The sequence below is a fragment of the Chamaea fasciata genome, unplaced genomic scaffold (assembly GCF_029207755.1).
Source record: "Chamaea fasciata isolate MVZ Bird 193981 ecotype frontalis unplaced genomic scaffold, bChaFas1.0.hap1 SCAF_3, whole genome shotgun sequence".
NCBI lineage: Eukaryota > Metazoa > Chordata > Aves > Passeriformes > Sylviidae > Chamaea > Chamaea fasciata.
Genome location: NW_027094088.1, coordinates 102,543,567 through 102,561,495, shown reverse-complemented (window position 1 = coordinate 102,561,495; position 17,929 = coordinate 102,543,567). Strand labels below are relative to the sequence as shown.

Sequence of the window (17,929 nt, the reverse complement as noted above, 5' to 3'; positions counted from 1 at the left end):
TCTGGGTCTGTGTGGAGAATAACATTCTCCATGCAGGTGGAAAGGCCTTTTCTTCGAGGGGTATTGCAGACTTAATGCATTCAGCCAAATTATTCTTTTTTAAGGTCTAGTGTAAGGTTTAAATAAAAATAATTTCATCCTTCTTAGAAAGTGCACCATATTGCTGTTTTACACTTGGATCTTGATGGGAGTATTTTTAATCAAGCTGCTACCTCTTAGGTTTGATTATATACCACTTACTTTACCTTAATTCTTTCTTACTGCTCAGCTTGAAAATAATGTTAGGAAAAGTGAGTGCCTGGCAAGTCTTGGGTATGGCAAGTCTTGGGCGTCTGTGGATTTCAGAGTAAAGTCTCTTGAAATGGATTTTGTCAGTTCAAGAAATGTTTTGTACTTTACTTGTTGACCTTATTTAAATTAGTTGCAGATAAATGAATTCTGGGTATTTGAGATCTTTTTGTATGGTCTTGCTCTCTTTTTTTGCAGAAAATCTATGGTCAAATCACTGCTGCCTTTTTCAGGCAAAATAAACAGATAATTCCACATGAATTCTTGGAAATTACTCTAAAGTTAATGCAAAAATTTATTTTGAATCTAAAAGACTAACTCCTATAGATTATTTGGAGATGTCCTTAAGTGACTCCTACAGTCCCATCCTCCCCTCAAATACTTTTTATAAGACATTTCTAACCTCAATGTTAGCAGGTGTGTTTTTTTGTTGTTGTTGTTTTTTTTTGTTTGTTTTTTGTTTTTTTTTTTTAATTTCAGTGTTAGCTAGGTGGATTTCACTTGATCCTAGTTAAATCCCTCTCATCCCTCCAAGAACCTTATTTTCTAGGATTCCCTCACATCCCCAGAAAGATTCATGAAATTTTCAGTTATTATTCATGTACAATTAAAAGGGTTTATTATTAGAACGTGTCTGGCAGCAGAGCAACTGCCTACTTTTCACATAATAGGCTATTAATTAATACCCTTGTTGCACAGGCAGCAAGGCTGGGGATATAATCTGGGTCCAGCCTGTGGGAGGTTGCCCTCAATTCCTGAGCTGTGGAGTGCCTTGAGCCAGAAACTGCAGCTCTGTCAGAGAGGTGCAGTGTGTCCATCCCCCACCCACCACAGAGCTGAAGCTAGGCACTGATCTCCCTGGCACAGCACCCTGCCTGGAGCCAGTATTAACAATTCAGAGACCTTCACTTTATTCTAGTTAGTTTAGAAAGAACAAAATTTAAAAATCCTGTGTAGCCTGGATAGGGTACTGTTTCTGTCCAGTACTGGGGGTTCTTTAATGTATGGAGTGTAAGAGGTTCTGGTACCCTCTAAAGTGCTGCTCACTGTGGTTATCATGCCTTTGCTCATTTCTGAGTTTTTCTTTTAATTTTGTCCCAGATTGGCATGGAAAAAAATCATTGTCATGGTGACAAATCTGAAATAGGACTTCAGCATTATGCAGTTAAATATGTGCACTGCTCTCTAACTGATGGAATTATTTGCCACATTCAGCAGTGGGCATGACAAGAAAAGCTGAAAGCAGAGCCTGTGAAAGCTCTTGTTTAACTCACTTTCTTTTGCTATGCTGTCGAGGCCAGAAGGGCATGGTATTTTTATGGCAAATATGATTTTGCATTCACTGAAATGGAAGAACTAACCAGCCTCAGTGGAAATCTTAACCACCTAAGGGTGGAATAAAGTTCTCAACTTTTGGTCTGCATTTCAGATTCAGAAAAGGTGTGTGAGTTGGAAGTGCTTCTTCTAATTCTCTCTTTAGTACTGTTCATAGTACTGTTCTTTCTTCATTAAAGTTAATTACTGAGATATTGTTACACTTCATTTGATATTGGTAAAGGCATCACATCCTTTCTATATTAAGACTTGTCCTATGACTACTAATGTTTTACCTACCTAGACATTTCTATTTTTTTTTAACTCACATTTGGTGAAGGATGAGGTAGATACCTTACATGTTGGGAAGGTTTTCTGAAACAAATGGCAGATATTTTGCTTAAGAAAATGATGATGACCCCACTTCCATGCCCCACCATTCACCTGAAGTGCTTAATGTATCCACAAATGAACTGTAGCGGGTCCAGGTTTCCACTTGTTCTTTGTGAAGTCTGAAGTTCCATCCAAAGCATGGCATAGACAATGTGTAAATGTGAAAGAGAGCATGTGTTCATGGAATGGATGAATTACCATGTCCTGGCTATTTCTGGTGGAGCCAGTGGAAGTGTATTTCTCTCCAGAGCTAAAATTTTCAGATTCTGCTGGTAGAATCTGTATATCGGATATTCAAGCCTCATGTGACTCTTGCATTAATTAGATACAGGATTCATGTAGTTGTTTGGTTTAGGGTTCACATTAGAAACATTTGTCCAAAGGGAGGTTAAAGAGTTCTTTATTTTGTCTTATTAAAGACAGAATGCTCTGATTGCTAATCAGGACTGTTCTAAAAACTCAGCCTTGAAATGCAGTGAGTCTGGCTATTATGGTAACTTGTTACTGAGAGGGCTTGCATTCACCGTGGGTTAGTCAGTGGAAGTGTTTCATTTATAAATGGGCTCAGGTTCCTGAATCACATGCTGGTTCTCTGGTGGTGTGGGGATAAGAGGTGAGCACGGCCAGCCAATGATTCCACACTGATTCAGGACTTGCATTTTTTAATTCAGAGCTGAGAAACAAGCTTTGGTTTCACTGGAATAGCAAGCCAGTTTTAGAAGTCAAAATCTGTCATGAAGTCTTGATTCCTTTTAGTTGTTGTTGCTATTATTATTATTATTGTTAACAGTAAGATGAACTTGTTTTCAAAGTGATTCATTATGGTTATTTCAGCTGACCATTTTTGGCAGGATCTTCTTGTAAAATCCCTTTTGAAACATGGCCATGGTCTTATCAGAACATCTGTTTGCCTAACTTCTATTTCATAAGTAAATGCATGAGGTTTTTTTTAAAAAAAAGCCTGTATCATCCTCCCTACCTTTCTTTTTAAGCTAAACACTTCCAACATAAATATAAACCGCTTCTGCAAATGCTAGCTAAGCCTGTTGCTCTGGAGCCTTTGCTGCCCTCTTCCTCTCCCCTTTCTTTCCCTCTTTCACACACCTACCTGCCTCTTGCTCTTACTTCCCCAAGTGCTGGGATACTACAGAAACGTCATTGAGTTTCAAATAGTCCTCCTTCCACTAATTTCCAAAAGATGATTTGGGAAATTCTAAAAATTACTTACAGTAAAGGGTGCTACTAAAGGCCTTTTTGAAGTCCCAAAGTGTTGTGCAGTCTATAGTATTTGCATGCCCCTTAAGCACTAGAAATTTTAAAGCAAATAAATTGTAAAAATTAACATGGAAGCGCCTTGTAACCAACAAGGTTAAACAAGATACTTCAGGTGACCCACATGCAGATTTTACATTCATGAACTGCACTAACAAGTTATTTATTCTCTTTTATGTTAGTATTCACTGAAATGTTATTTTCTTTAACTTATTTAACTGTTAAAATGCCAGTATTGATTTTTATGTGACTCCTACCTTCCCCTGCTCTGTTGTTGTATGGTATGTAACTTTTTCTCAGGATCACTGCTTTCCCTGTTTAAGTCAGAAGGATTTTCTGTTTTGCTTCTTTATCACAAGATGGCAAATCCCTTATGGTGTGTGCCTGAGACTTCTTGCAGCTTGAGGAAAGAACCAGTCTGGAACACTAAATTTAATGTGACTGATGGGTCAGTTCAATGGCCATGTCCCATGGGATTTTCCTGTGGGGACAGTTTTCCCTTTAATGTTCCTTTCCCTCACTTTTTGAAGGACAGTGGAATTTTTAGTTATGTGAAATATTTTGTCTATAAAACCCAGCTAAGTAAGCCCAGTTTATGTTTATTTTCACCTTTTAAATAAGAGAAAGGAAAACTTCCAGAATAAAAGGAAAGTCCAGTCAGTATTACGTGTGCAGTCTCATGGGACTCACGATGCCATAGGAATATGGGAAGGGTTTTAAGTACAAGTTGCTTTGAAGCTCCAGATATGTAAATGTCAGACATCCGTGTCCTGTTCATGAAAAGTCCATAGATTACTTGAAACATTTAAACAAATTATCTGAACCTGAGACATTGTGAAGTGAATGCCTGTTTTGCATACACTCCAGTGTGAACCAATTCATTTGTTTCTCATAGGGACTGGGTAAATGAATTTCATACTGATTCATGAGTAGAAAATTCTGTCAGTTTTCTTAAGGACAGTGAGATGAATAAATAGAAAAAATACTTTTAATATTTCTTGCCTATTAATGTAGAGATCAATACAGTAGCTTATCCTAATTGATGAGTTTTGAACGGAATTTACGTCATTGCTCTTAATTCAGACGAGTCTTTAAGTTCTAAGATTCAACTTCAAGGTAATTTTATTCTTTCATAAAAATTAGCATTCTATCTTTACAAGCTAATACAAATCTAAGGGGAAAAAAAATAGTTGTGTCTGTAGAAATGTGCTGGGATGATATTGTTCCTGCATGTATAGACTGCAATCCCATATGTAGGCCATCCAGTCTTTGGTCAGTGCCTGTCATCTTTATGTTTTAAAGCAAAAAAAGACAGAAGATCTCTGCCTTGTCTAATGTGTCAGTGTTCTGGGGATAACATCACTCCCTGGTGTCACACTGCTGCGTAAATCCCATAGGAGAAGGTTTGAATAGGAAAATTGATCTACTTTCAAATATCATTTTTTTCAACAATAAGGGTCTACAAGTCACTCACACCCTGAAAACTGATTACTGACAGAGCTGGATTTATTTTAGTGGCAGGAATGATCCTTGACATATATGAGAAAAAAATTCTTTTTAATAGTACTGTATCTGTTCTACAAAAGGAGAAATAAATTACCCTGGTTAAGGAAGCCTGGAGGAAAGTCAAAGTGGAACAATATCCCACTGCTTCACCCATTGAAAGGCCTGATTTTATCCCCAAGCTGCAAGAAAAGTGAGCAATTCTTTGTAATTGAGCCATGGAGCTTGTGAAAGAGAGGGACTGATGCATTATCCTATTTTTTAATAACATTGCTTTATGATACTGCTGCTCTTTAAAATGCTGCGTTTTGAGAAGAGGCATTATGAGCCAGAGCATACAAAAACTGTACTGTTTTTCCTTTCTTGCTATAAAAAGCAGAAGCATGGATGTTAGCAGAATGGCAGTATAATTGTATATTTGGAAAAAACTACATCAGAATGGAGTTAGACATAGGCAAGCTGGATGTGGTATTGTTAAGTAGAGCTGATTAATTTTGCCATTTGTACTGCAGCTTCCTTTTGATTTTGTGAATTTTGCTTTTCTCTTCTTAGATGCACAGCCCACGGATGGAGAAAGGGAGGTCTGGAACCAGATCAGTGCAGTTTTACAGGACTCGGAAAGCATGCTTGCAGATCTTCAGGCTTACAAAGGAGCTGGACAAGAAATTAGAGATGTATGTTTGTTAATGACAGTTCTTTGGAAGCAAAATCAGGGAAAACTCGATGTGTTCTTTGCTTCTGTTCTCTATCCAAGCACATTTTATGAACTCAAGGGAAATTGTATTTCTAAAATATGTAACAGATTATGCATAGCATTCAGTATAAAGTTCTAATTTGAAATTATAAAATGATGGCTGTTGGAACTTCTTTCAGGTTTTCTGTTACTAATTAGTTATTATTTTTCACTTCAAGAAACACCATTTCATATACCTTATTTCATGTATCTCATGGCAGAAGTCAAATTTGAGAACATGGAAGGACACGAAAGAAGTAATACTGAGGTGTCGGAAATACATGATACAGATAGTTGTTCTTTTGCATGTGGGCAGCTGCTTTTTCCCAAGGGAAAAATTCTCAAGAAAGCTTTTTCTCAAAACAGTCTTGGCAAACAACTATCCTTTTTCAAAACGATCTTTCTCCAGGTGGTGTTTTGCTGTTTCTCTAGTTTAATCCATAGAATTAGAGAGGTATCGTTCCTATTCACCAGTCATGTTAAGTGTGTATCAGAACACCTTATAAAAGGTAGTAAGAATTTAGACAATAAAGCTTTTTCTATGCTCTTTGCCTTCTGAAATATTTGGAGTCTTTAATCTTTCTTTCGTGTCCTGCAGCAACATTTGTGCAAGTTGAATAATGAACAACAGTAAATTATAACTTGACATCCACTTAGAGGCATCTTCTTCTGTGAAACTGGTCCTGAAGTACACTTTTGAACTGTAACTTAGAATTCTTCTCAGGTGACCAAAATTTTTCCTGCATCAGATGTGCAGATACTCTTAGTATGAACTGTTGGTTACTTTAAAACCTCAACATGTTGAAGGTTTCAAAAGCATTAAAACCTGAGAAAAAGGCTACTTTTGCAACCAGTAGTCACACAAAAGGTTGTACCTAATGCTTTTTCAATAGTTTTGCTCCCATATGAATATGCTAGAACATCTTTTATATCTCAGTGGTTCACTGTAATGAATAATTTTAAATCAGTTACAGGGGGAAAGGGAAGGTAAAAAACACAGTGTTTTTTTGAATCTTATGCAATGCAATTTCTCAGAATTCTTCTATGTTTTACAATACTTTTTAAAATAATGTAGAAAAATTCCAAACAACCTCTTGCTCGTTATTCATTTATCACATGTCTTTACAGTAATATTTTCATTTCAGGCAATACAAAATCCCAATGATATCCAGTTGCAAGAAAAAGCCTGGAATTCAGTCTGTCCCCTGGTTGTAAGGCTAAAGCGCTTTTATGAGTTTTCACTCAGATTAGGTGAGCCCTGTTTTAGTATATCTGTTTAATAGGTTTTTTATATATAATGAAAGAGGAAGTTTTGTCTTTCAACAAACTTTTAAAGAGTTTTAGAGTTAATATTATTTCTGTTTGATATCAACAGACGTTTAACAGACATTGTAATAAATGCAATTGCATTTATCAAGGCATCTCTTTAATCTTTATTTCATACTTTGTTAGTTTGTTTATATTACCTAAATAGCATACAAGCACAAAACATGATAAAACTACAGTGTTTGTCTCTGTTTCCTGCCATGTTTCTCCACATCTGTGACCAAGTTGGACTAATGCAATTTATTTTTTTGTAATTTGGATCCTTTGGAGTTTTAAAAGAAGTGTAAGCCAATAATATTTTGAGACTTTTTAAAAGCAAGGATAATGGGGAAAGTGTCTGAATAAACTCTCTCACAGGGTGAAAATCCAAAGTTGGATGTGTTGCACACTGACTTTGTCATCCCAACAAACACAAAAGGTGATGTAATTACTTTTTGTATTAGGACTCTTGAATATATAAAGTGAGAGGGCTCCTAGTGCAAGGGGATTCTTCAACATCCTCTATGTCTTTCACATTCTGAGTTATGCTAGTAATTACAGGCACAGAAGCTGATTTATATTGCTATCTCTGTTACTAGAAGTGCCTAAAGAACACTTTTAGTAGCAGAGATGCCAGAATAATCTTTATACTGATCTGATGGCTAATTGAGGAAGATGAAAGTGTTGAATATCTGAATGCAAGAAAAATGCTTCCTCTAGAATTTTTTATAGGGCTCCCAGAAAAAATGGAAAAGAGTTCAATGATACAAAATGGAGAGAAAATGGCAGAGCCTGAAAAGGCAGGTGTCTTTAATTAATGCTTCTCACTTCAGAATAATAAGAAAAAACACTTCTGTTAGGACTTGGCATGTTTGGAGGGTTTTTTCCCTTTGAATGCAGTATGTTTAGATATGTAGTTAAAACTTTGTGTGGACTGACCACAATTTGTGCTTCTGTTTTTTATTCAGAGAAAGCCCTGCAGAGTTTACTGGAATCCTTGACATGCCCTCCCTACACTCCAACTCAGCACCTGGAACGGGAACAGGCTCTAGCGAAAGAGTTTGCAGAAATTTTACATTTTACTCTTCGTTTTGATGAACTTAAGGTTAATAAAGTCTTTCTTTCAATACATGTTGACTTTTGCCATGTCTTTTGAACCCAAATTGATTCTTTCCTGTTTGTCTTCCTGGAAGATGAGAAACCCAGCAATTCAGAATGACTTCAGTTACTACAGGCGGACAATAAGTCGCAACAGAATAAACAACATGCATGTAAGTAAATAAACTGATGTGCTGCACGCAGTAAGGAATTTATTTTTCAGGATGCATTTATGCCATTTGTGGCAAAGTTTTTTGCTTTTGATTAAGTAGCTGTCATGTTCTCTCCTTCACACCAAGAGTTAATCAGCAGTCTGGATGAAGTGATTAGAGAGGACTGTTCGAGCAACAATCTGCTTGCTGACATGAACATGTACTGCATCTTACTCTTGCTGCTGGCAAGATTTTAAAGAGCTTTACTGACTACTTTTTCTCCTGTTTTCATCAGCTAGACATTGAGAATGAAGTGAACAATGAAATGGCCAATAGGATGTCCCTGTTCTATGCAGAGGCCACACCAATGCTGAAAACCCTCAGTAACGCAACGACACATTTTGTATCAGAAGTATGTAAAGGGGGAGAAAGGTCTGACACAGACATTCTTGATTTTAGTTTTACAAGATACTTTACTGAACATTGCCTTTTTCTTACCATTACAGAACAAAACATTACCAATTGAAAATACAACGGACTGTCTAAGTACTATGGCCAGTGTATGTAAAGTCATGTTGGAAACACCGTAAGTTTTATCTTAAATCTTGGGGGGCTCCTATGACAGAACTTATATTTTAATTAACCATCTGTAACGCTTTTTTTCCAAGTGAATTCCTGTATGTTTGCCTTACGTGTTTAATTCTTTTGTATACAAAGCACAGCCTGGTATTAGAAAGCCTTGCTGCCTGTTCTAACCTCCTTATGATATCTTCCATGAATCAGTGTTGAGTTCTGTTGGGGAGAGCTTACATGGCCAGTCTGCGTTTCAACAAAAGGTTAAAATATGAGTGTAATAATCTTGTGCACTCACAGGCTTCAGTGTCTGTGTCTTGTCTAACCAGAGCCAAAGGCTGACTGCTGCCTCCTTCTTGCTTGTGCTGCTTGATTATTAGCACACAGAGGGCAAGAATTTGGCTCTTCCAAGCAGTACTTTAGGAAATATACAGGGGCTAGTTCAAGGATCATTTAAGTAGATCTTTTTTTGGATGCAGCCATCTTATTCCAGATATGAAGAATTCAGCGGTATGAATTTTCATACATACAAATGTACTCAGCTGTACAATTGTGTTTGTATATGCTAGTGTATATACTAGCCAAAATAATAGCCAGTGGGGTTCTTTATTATTATTTACTGGAGTATATTTTAGGTTAGATGTCTCTTAGACTGGAAAACACATACAAGATAGAGTCAAGGTAGTCGTTCTGCCAATGAGCCATTTGTTCATGGAGCCATGTAATGGATAGAATTCCTGAGGTTTGAATTTGTTCATGGAAATTCTGGAGAGCTGTCTGTAGGGGTGGGACTCATCTCACAATCCTGAGACATCACAGAAGTAGTAATTGAAAAGTTGCCTTATGAGTCAGCTCTTTTTTTGGCAAAAGTGGAGAAAAAAAGGTTGTGAGTCATCTAGAAGATTATCTGATATTTAATTCTAATTGTGGGATATTCAAGCATTTTCACATCAAAATTTCTGTAGCCTTTAAATCTGTTCATGTTACGATGTCGTGGAAGAATAAAAGTTGTAGTTATTGTAGGCTGAGAGGTACTACTATACAGAGATACAGAGAAAGCACAAATGACTATTAGAGTTCACCTTAGTGAAACCCTGAACTTCTGAGCTGCTGAACTTAGATCCCACTAAACTATTCCAAAGTAGAATTTAAGCAAAAATAATAGCTTTCCTTTGAGGTTCCAGCATGTGGTGTTTCTGAGATTAAACTGAAGTATGATCAGTCTCCATCAAATTTCATGAAGTTTTCTATGAAGCCATCATCAGATACATTTTGAGGATCTCAGCTGTGCATGGGTATGACAAGAGGTTTACATCTATCTACTCTTTAACCATTCTTCTAAATTCTTCTGGCACAGGCTTACGGAATTCACAGATATTTAAAGTCTTACTACTGTGCATCTGCAACCTTAAAATACACTTTTGGTTTAGATTTCATCCACTCACAGTCTAGTTTTTAAAATTGTCTAGTAAAAGGTCTAGAATGTTTGTTTCTTTTGTTGTGTTTTCCAGAGAGTACAGGAGTAGATTCACCAGTGAAGAGACCCTTATGTTCTGCATGCGGGTAATGGTGGGAGTTATTATTCTGTACGATCACGTTCATCCTGTGGGAGCTTTCTCAAAGACTTCAAAGATTGATGTAAGAGAGGCCTTTCTTTTAATACTCTGTAGGTTTGATAATACTAGTCTGCAGCTCTTTTTCAGCACAAGCTTATGGCTTGGTATAAATAATTTTAATTACTCTTGAATGGCGAAATTTAGAATTTGTCTTCACCTGTGCACTTTAATACATCAGTTTGTTTGAAAATAAGGACTAGCTTTTTTTCTTTTTTATTTTCTTCCAGACACAGAAAATAATTTTTCTTTGTTAGTCCTGCGTTCTTGACAACTGTATAGTTAGGCTAAAATAATTTAGTACTACACCTGGCCTGGAATATGTTCCGTGGTCATGATTTTTTTTTTAATCATGTAATTTATTGATGCTGAAATGCTCATTTTTCACGGTAGTTCTCTTGTAAATAAGTAGATACTCAATGTTGTCTTTGCTTTTTGTCTGAGATCTGAAATATTAGAACTGAAATGTTACTGTTGTAATGTTGATAATGATCCCTCAGTTTTATGTTTGGCATGGCCAGTCATAGAGAAATCATTTTTTTTTTCCATTTGAGAAATTGCAAGCATACATGGAAAGAGTATTCTTGTTTTTTCTACTTGTTTTTACAAACCTTAATCTCATGCACCACTTCTTTCAGCAGAAATAAGCTGTTATTAATGAAAAAGATTCCAAGTGTTTCCCTTTACAAGAAAGCCTGCTTCAAAATAAAAGAAAAAAACCCCATATATTATTGCCCTCCATGACACTAGGTCTTCATTAGCATTTTGCATCTGTGGATACCAGAATTTTACCACGTCTCCTCTTAGACTCTCTACAGAGAGAAAGATTTGTCACAATGAGGTGAATAGATTTTCTTAAGGTCATGAAGCAGATAGAGCCTGGGACTTGAATGCAGATTTCTTGACTGCTAGTTCGTTCTCTTGCCTACAGAGGCAACACAAATGAAATTCTGATAGGACCAAATATACATTGTGTGTACTTTGTTTCTCATATTTGTCCTAAAGCCCTGTAATCTTATAGGAAAGTTAGCTAGATGTAAATGGGAGGCAGAAGCTGTATGGCTCAGTCTAAAAAAGATGAATACATGGTCCCAAATCTTGATTTGTGTAATTAGTTTAGTGATTTTTTTGTAATTAAGAAGTCTCCTAATGTTTGAGATGATGAGTTTGTTTAACTGTGGTAAACAATTACTTTCTCCAAACTATTCACTTTAGTCATTCAAGCTATTTCAAGAGAATTTCAGGGACAGTGCAGTATATTACCCTTTCATTATTCTTTCAAGACTTGAGGCTGTATTTCGAGCTATTAATTACAGTCTCCTAGCTTGGACATCTGTGTTGGTTTGAAAGACGGTTATCTGCCAAGGAAGGTGGGAACCTCCCTTGGAATGGAGAACATGACCCCCTCCCTCTGAATTACTGTGACTTTGAAATCAAGGGGCTTTCAGGCAAAGATATGGGAAAAGGAATAACAGTCCTTTACTAGTATGTATGTATATAACAAGACAAATGAACAACAACAATGGCAGCAACAATTAACAAAAGAAAAAAAAAAACAAACAAAAAAAACCAACAGAAAACCCAATGAAGTCTTTTCCCGCTTTTTGAGCACTTTCCCTTCGGTGCAGTTCCAGTCACAGCCAGCGGGGGCGCTGGTGGCTCCCGGCAGGCAGGGCGGGTGCGGTGATTCCCCCGCGGCTGCAGGGGGCGCTGTGGCCTGGGCCTGGGGAACACAGGGCAATGGCGGCTGGGCCAAGATGGGAAGGGATGGAAGAGAGGCTTCGCTTCAAAAACCCTGGGGCAGCCGATCCTGGTGCTTCAGCAGGACTCTTGGAAGCAGCAAGCTGGAACAGCAGGAATTAGCAAAAATTCTGGGCTGGTGGAGGAGTTGTATTAGAAACTCCTCAGCTGCAGCTGGAACCCTGAGGCGTCCCAACAGGCAGGGGGTGTGGGGCTACGGTGCAGCAGAAAAACCAGAGCAGTGGAAGAGGAACGGCGGGGCTGGGCAGAAGCAGCAGCCCGGCTCCAGGCAGGTTTGGGATCCTGGAGTTTCCCTTGAGGCGCCCCAGCAGATGGCAGAGGGTCCTTTGTTTGGTGAGGTGGGGTGTTAAGGACCCTGTGCAACGGCTGCTCTTACAAGCAGAGTTCCACACGTGGTACAAGAAAGGCAGCAGGAGATGGAGCCCTGCAATGATGACAAATTCTCCCCACAGCGACTGCAGCCTGCTTGTATGCAAACATAAAAATAAAAGTCAAAGTTGGAACATCTCTTCTTAGAGTTGCTAATAGAAATGACGTGCAACTCCCAAAAATCTCTTTTTTTCAGTTTACATCAGATGGTCCTGTTTTTTGTATTTTTTTACTTGGAATTGGAGAAACAGTGTGCAAGTTAAAAATATAGACACTTGATACATAATTTACTCTCTACAAATGCTTATTAAAGTTGATGTTTTCTCCGAAGTTAAACTTTTAACTTTGAAATAATTTTTAATAAGTTGTAATGCTTTTATTGTATCATGTAAAGCTGCACTAACACTCTCTAAGAAAAGAAACCTGCCTGTATATGGTGAAATTTTTCCTTGTTTTCAGCTAGTGCAATTCATATATTATTGTTCAATAGTGGCATGCTTCTGTTCCCAGATGAAGGGATGCATAAAAGTTTTAAAGGAGCAACCACCTGACTCTGTGGAAGGACTTCTGAATGCTCTCAGGTATGTGTGATTCAGCCTTCGAAAATTCCTTTATTTTTCTTACAATCTCTTTATACTTAAGATTCTTCACTTTAGAAGATTGATTTAATAAGATTGTCCTATCAGGTTTCCCTTCATCACCTGGGATTTTTAATATTAATTTCTTCCCATTTCATTTCACTTGAATAAACAATAACTATTAATATTATAAACAGTATATCCTAGCTAAGATTTGCTATATAAAATACCCCAGCATCTAGGGTATTTTAGAAAAAAAGTGTTAGATTTCTATTTCTCAAGCCCTAACTACATTCCTTCTTCCTTTCCTTCTTTATAAAACCTTATTTTTTTATTTTTTTTAATCTTTCTAAATTGTACGTCTCCAAGAAAACAGCATCCTAAATCCCAATCCTGCTTGTAGTGCTGTCTTGGAAAGGAAGACACACAGGGGTCTGACACTTCTCTGCAGCTGAGAAGGGAGTCAGTACCAAATTTTTCAGAGCTGAGTTCTCTAGCTGTTGCATGCTTGGATAGAGGGGTACTGCATCTCCATATTTGCTTATTATGTCTTTTGAATTAAAGTTGATGTGGAGTTAAATCCTACAAGTATCAAGAGTGTTTCAAACTTACGTTATAATCAGTCTCCCTATTAGCATAAACAGTGGAGAATGCTTGAGTTTAAACAGAAAAAACACTAAAGGTCTGCAGTCCTCTCAGAATATTTAAGAAAACTGCTTAAAGTCATAGTTTATGCCAAAATTCAGTCTAGATTCCTAAGTTATGTAGTATTTACCATATTTCTTATGTCTTTTCATAATTTTGCTTCTTTTGAGGATTTTAACTAGAAAAAATGAGAGATTTTAACCCAAGATTTGACCCAAGACAGTGTCATAGACAGATGCCAAACAGGATTTAGCCACAGTTCTCCACCTTTTAGCTGGGAATAATTTATTGCATAGGGTATTTAGAAGATAAAGAGCACCAGATTCCTACCAGTTAAATTCCAGTGATCAGTAGAGGAATATATAAATTCCTCCTTTGTGTAACTGAACTGTGCTGATTTCTAAAACAGGCTCAAGTGTTCAGATTTCTCCTATCCCTGTTCATTTTATAAATTATTGTTTTAACTTGTAATTTCTAGGTTCACTACAAAACACCTGAATGATGAATCTACTTCAAAACAAATTCGAGCTATGCTGCAGTAGTATCCAGAGAAAAGTAGATGTTTGTATTGATCACAGAAGATGTGTATGTTTACATAATTTAATACAGTTTGATGTTAATACTTGTGTGTATTTACATAACCATTTTCTTCACATTGCTAAAATATATGAATCTGTTCATAACCTGACTGACTTTATATAGTGCAACCTAAGTTTTTATTCTAGCCTTTATCTTTTGACTTTTAAAATACTTTTTTACTTAGATACTTCAGTTATGACAGTTTACCTGTGCATTTTAATCCTTAAACACCTTCTCTGTCAGAGAAGTAAGTAGTAGTGAAGACAAAATGGAAATCAAACTGAAATGTCAAAGGTACCACAGAAAGGGAACTTCAAAGAAGAAGGTTAATGTAAGAGAAAGCAAAAATAATTTGGTATGTTTTAAAGAACATGTGCCCAGTTTTTTGGTCAGTTTTGGGATCTTGTCAAACTAGTATGAATAGGAGAATACCTGAATGTTCATCGCTTTCATAAAATGCATTGTCTTTCCTGTATTAAGTGGAGATCACCTAATTTTAAGGATTCTGTACTGTCTGGCATCCAAAAATGTATTTCAAACAGGTAATTTTACCTTTTTAATTAAGTATAACCCATACCTTTCAACAACTGAGGAAATTAATGTCCTTTTTCAGATGCAGTATAAATAAACAGAAAATATGTTTAAAGATCACAGATAGATGTTGAAAAATCTGTGTAATTTTATTAGATTTAGAAAGGAAAGGGAAAATATTAATGCCTTGACTTAACTGGAAAAGGTTTGTCAGTGTAAATATATCACAGTGAACATTAACTACCAGACAGCTCTAGGCAGTAAGTAATTTTTTGGCTGATCTAAACCAGTGCACTCTCCTGTAGCAAGCTTCCCTGGTGTCAAATTGGCCGCATCAGATTAGGGATGGCTTAAATTTAAGAGCTGATCTGTTCTTAGGAACTCCATTAAGTTCCTAATAGTGTTATTCGTTATATGATTCAGAGTCAACACAGAAGTATTTATCAGCTGACTGCTCTTCACTGGCTTTTGAGATGTGATTGATACTTCAAGAAGTTAATTTCCTTGCTGAGTTGTTTGTTCTTACTTTCTGGTAAATTTTCCAGTTAATGGAGTAGAAATACTTTGCCAAAAACAGCCAAGTGCTCATGCTCTGTTAAGTGTGTCTACTGGGTGGTCTGCAGTTGCTGTACATATTCTTGCAGAGGTCACGTTCTGAAAATGTGTTTGATTTTGTGTACTTTGCTTGCATGTATGTGTGGAAACTCCAGTGCTTGTGCACAGATTCAGACTGTATTTGCTTATTCCCATATAGATAAATCAGGGTTTGTGTGCTTTCACTGGAATTTTCATGCACATCTCTTCTAAAAACATTACCTTAAGGCTTTGAAGATGCATTTGGTCTGCTGGAACTTAACTGTGCTGTGACAAACTGTGTCATTGAACTCAGTCCTTAAACAGTACTAATGTCACAAGTTCTCTGGAGTAGGGATTGACTTGAGAGCTTATTTCTGAGAAGAGCAACCCCTGTGAGGTTTCTCAGGCCTGATCAGAACCCACAGGTGCCAATGTCATGCATGTCCTGATACTGGACAGCACCACAACTCCAGCATTCATGTCACACCTCCGCAGGTGCAGCAGCCAGTTGCTATGTTGTTGTTGGGGAGAAAGTTAGAACTCACTCACATTAGATCTTTTTCTTTTTCTGAAAGCAATGACCACACTTTTTTCACAGTAGTAAATCCACTGTTTACAGGCTCCATTTTTAATGGGGGGACATTTAAAAATGTATGTTAGGGAAAATCCTGCTTTGTTCATAGTCACTTCCAGTTAGGTAAATTAGGTGGATGACAGGCCATTCTGTTGAGCTTTGATAACTGAAGTTAATATATGCTTACCTGCAATTTTTTGTTAAACAATGAAGTCTTATCTTTAAGTGGCCCAGAGAAAAACTTTGTCACTTGTATAATAAAAATGTAAACCTTAAAGCATTCTGTGAGTTGTCATGTGCTGTTTGCTGAAGTCACGGGATTTCTTTGCGTGCTTTGATGTTTTTGTAAAGAAGTTTGTTTGAAATAATAAAAAATTTGGTACAGTAAGCTTTGGGACTCCCTATATTTAGTGGCAGCATAAACAGGTTGAGAAATACCTCATTTAAAGTTTTGGATCAAATAGTAAGCTCACCTTTATGTGTCCAGTTTGTAGTTTATTTTAAAAGCACTGGTTTAACTTCTATGCTACAACAGTATAACCTCACATCACTTTAAAAATCTTGTGTTTTTTTGACGTATCTTAGCACTTGTTTGTCATCGTGACCAAGGGAAATTGTCACTGCTGAGGGCATGAATCCTTTCTCTGACTTTTAAATCTTCACATTAGTCATCCTGACCTATGGGGGCCATCTCAGGTTGTGTTTATAATCAATAAGGTCACCAAAGGATTATTCATTTGATTGTAAGATAAATTCAAATGAATAGCTTTTGGAAGAAGAGCTATATAGACTAATGGTCAAAGTTATTGATCTCCATTTTGTCAGTGCTTCTTATTGTGTCATTGTTATGTAAGAGAACATGTTTGTGGTATGATAAATATTTAAGCCTCATAATGACGGCACTTCAGAATGCTCATAAATGAGTGTGAATAGTTTGATTCAGAAGAGCCCTAAAAATTTTGCTAGTTTTATGGTGGAAGGAAGTACTGTTTTAGGGTTGTATGAATTTGAAAGACTAAGATTTGTCACTTTGAACAATAGAATGTGTTTGAAACATAATTTATGACTTCTAAGATTTCTGCTGCTACTATGTGGCTGTCATGAAAGACAGCTTCTGAGATTGCATTTACTGGTCTCTGGTAGACCACATCACTCAGATAAATTATATTTTCCATGTCTACTAAAATTTACAAACCAACAAGAAGTCCTCTCTGTGTTGCTTTCTCTGTTGTATTTCAGCTAAATCTGAACTGGAAGTAAGACATATATGCATGAAATTGCTTGCATTCTTGTATTTATTCTGAATTAAACAATGTAGGACATAAATTCTTCATATTAAATGATCTGTCTTCCCCCTCCCCCATTTATTTCTTGAGCAGTTTAGTGGAATCAATATATCCCTATGACAATACAATGCCAGTTCAGTAGATTCCCATTTGGGAAATGGTGCATCACTGTTTCATGTCACATCTTAACCAAAGCAGTACAGATGTCCAATCCTTGGTGTGTCAGTGTCCCTCTGAATGGCAGCACAACCATCTGGGGTATCAGCAGCACCCCGCAGTTTTGTATCAGCTCCAAAATTCCTGAGGGTATATTCTGCCCCACCCTCTGGGTCATTTAGGAAGATGTTAAATAGTATTGATCCCAGTACCAACCACAGGGGAACACCACTAGTGACTGTCCTCAAGATGCATTTTGTGCTGCTGATGACATCCCCTTTGAGCTTAGAGTGCAGCCAGCACTCAGTATACCCCACTGCCAGTTTGCCTGTGAGGAAGTTAGAGTGCCAGAAGCCTTGCTAAAGTCAAGATAAACAAGACATCAGTCAGCTCACTCCACATTTATGGTGTGTCCCATCAGGTCCCACTGATTGTGTAGGTCCAGCTTGTTTAAGCGTTCCCACCATAATCCCTGATCTGGCCAAAGTGAAGTCTTTCTTGCACCAGACTTTCTGGTTTCAGAGGCCTGGAATTCCTGAAGGCAAATTCTGTCATTAAAAGACAGAGGCTAAGTGGGCACTGAATTCCTTGAACTTTTCTGTATTCTTTGTCACAGGTCCTGTAGCCCAT

At 37.2% G+C, this 17,929-nt stretch overlaps 1 protein-coding gene across 7 annotated transcripts in view; it reads left to right on the top strand.

Annotated features, from left to right (window-relative positions):
- The window catches only part of CYRIA (CYFIP related Rac1 interactor A), a 54,326-nt gene extending 38,189 nt beyond the window's left edge, over positions 1–16,137 (top strand). For 4 of the 7 annotated variants that reach the window (XM_066179951.1, XM_066179954.1, XM_066179957.1 and 1 more), the window contains 9 exons: positions 5,323–5,444; positions 6,649–6,754; positions 7,777–7,913; positions 8,002–8,079; positions 8,354–8,470; positions 8,565–8,644; positions 10,143–10,269; positions 12,834–12,955; positions 14,076–16,137. In XM_066179951.1, the coding sequence (XP_066036048.1) occupies positions 5,323–5,444; positions 6,649–6,754; positions 7,777–7,913; positions 8,002–8,079; positions 8,354–8,470; positions 8,565–8,644; positions 10,143–10,269; positions 12,834–12,955; positions 14,076–14,139 (953 nt within the window). In that variant the 3' untranslated portion in view covers positions 14,140–16,137. Of the gene's footprint in view, positions 1–5,322; positions 5,445–6,648; positions 6,755–7,776; positions 7,914–8,001; positions 8,080–8,353; positions 8,471–8,564; positions 8,645–10,142; positions 10,270–12,833; positions 12,956–14,075 lie in introns of those variants that run through there. The other 3 variants (XM_066179955.1, XM_066179956.1, XM_066179958.1) reach the window with 2 other exon arrangements.
- Positions 16,138–17,929: the final 1,792 nt, after the last annotated feature.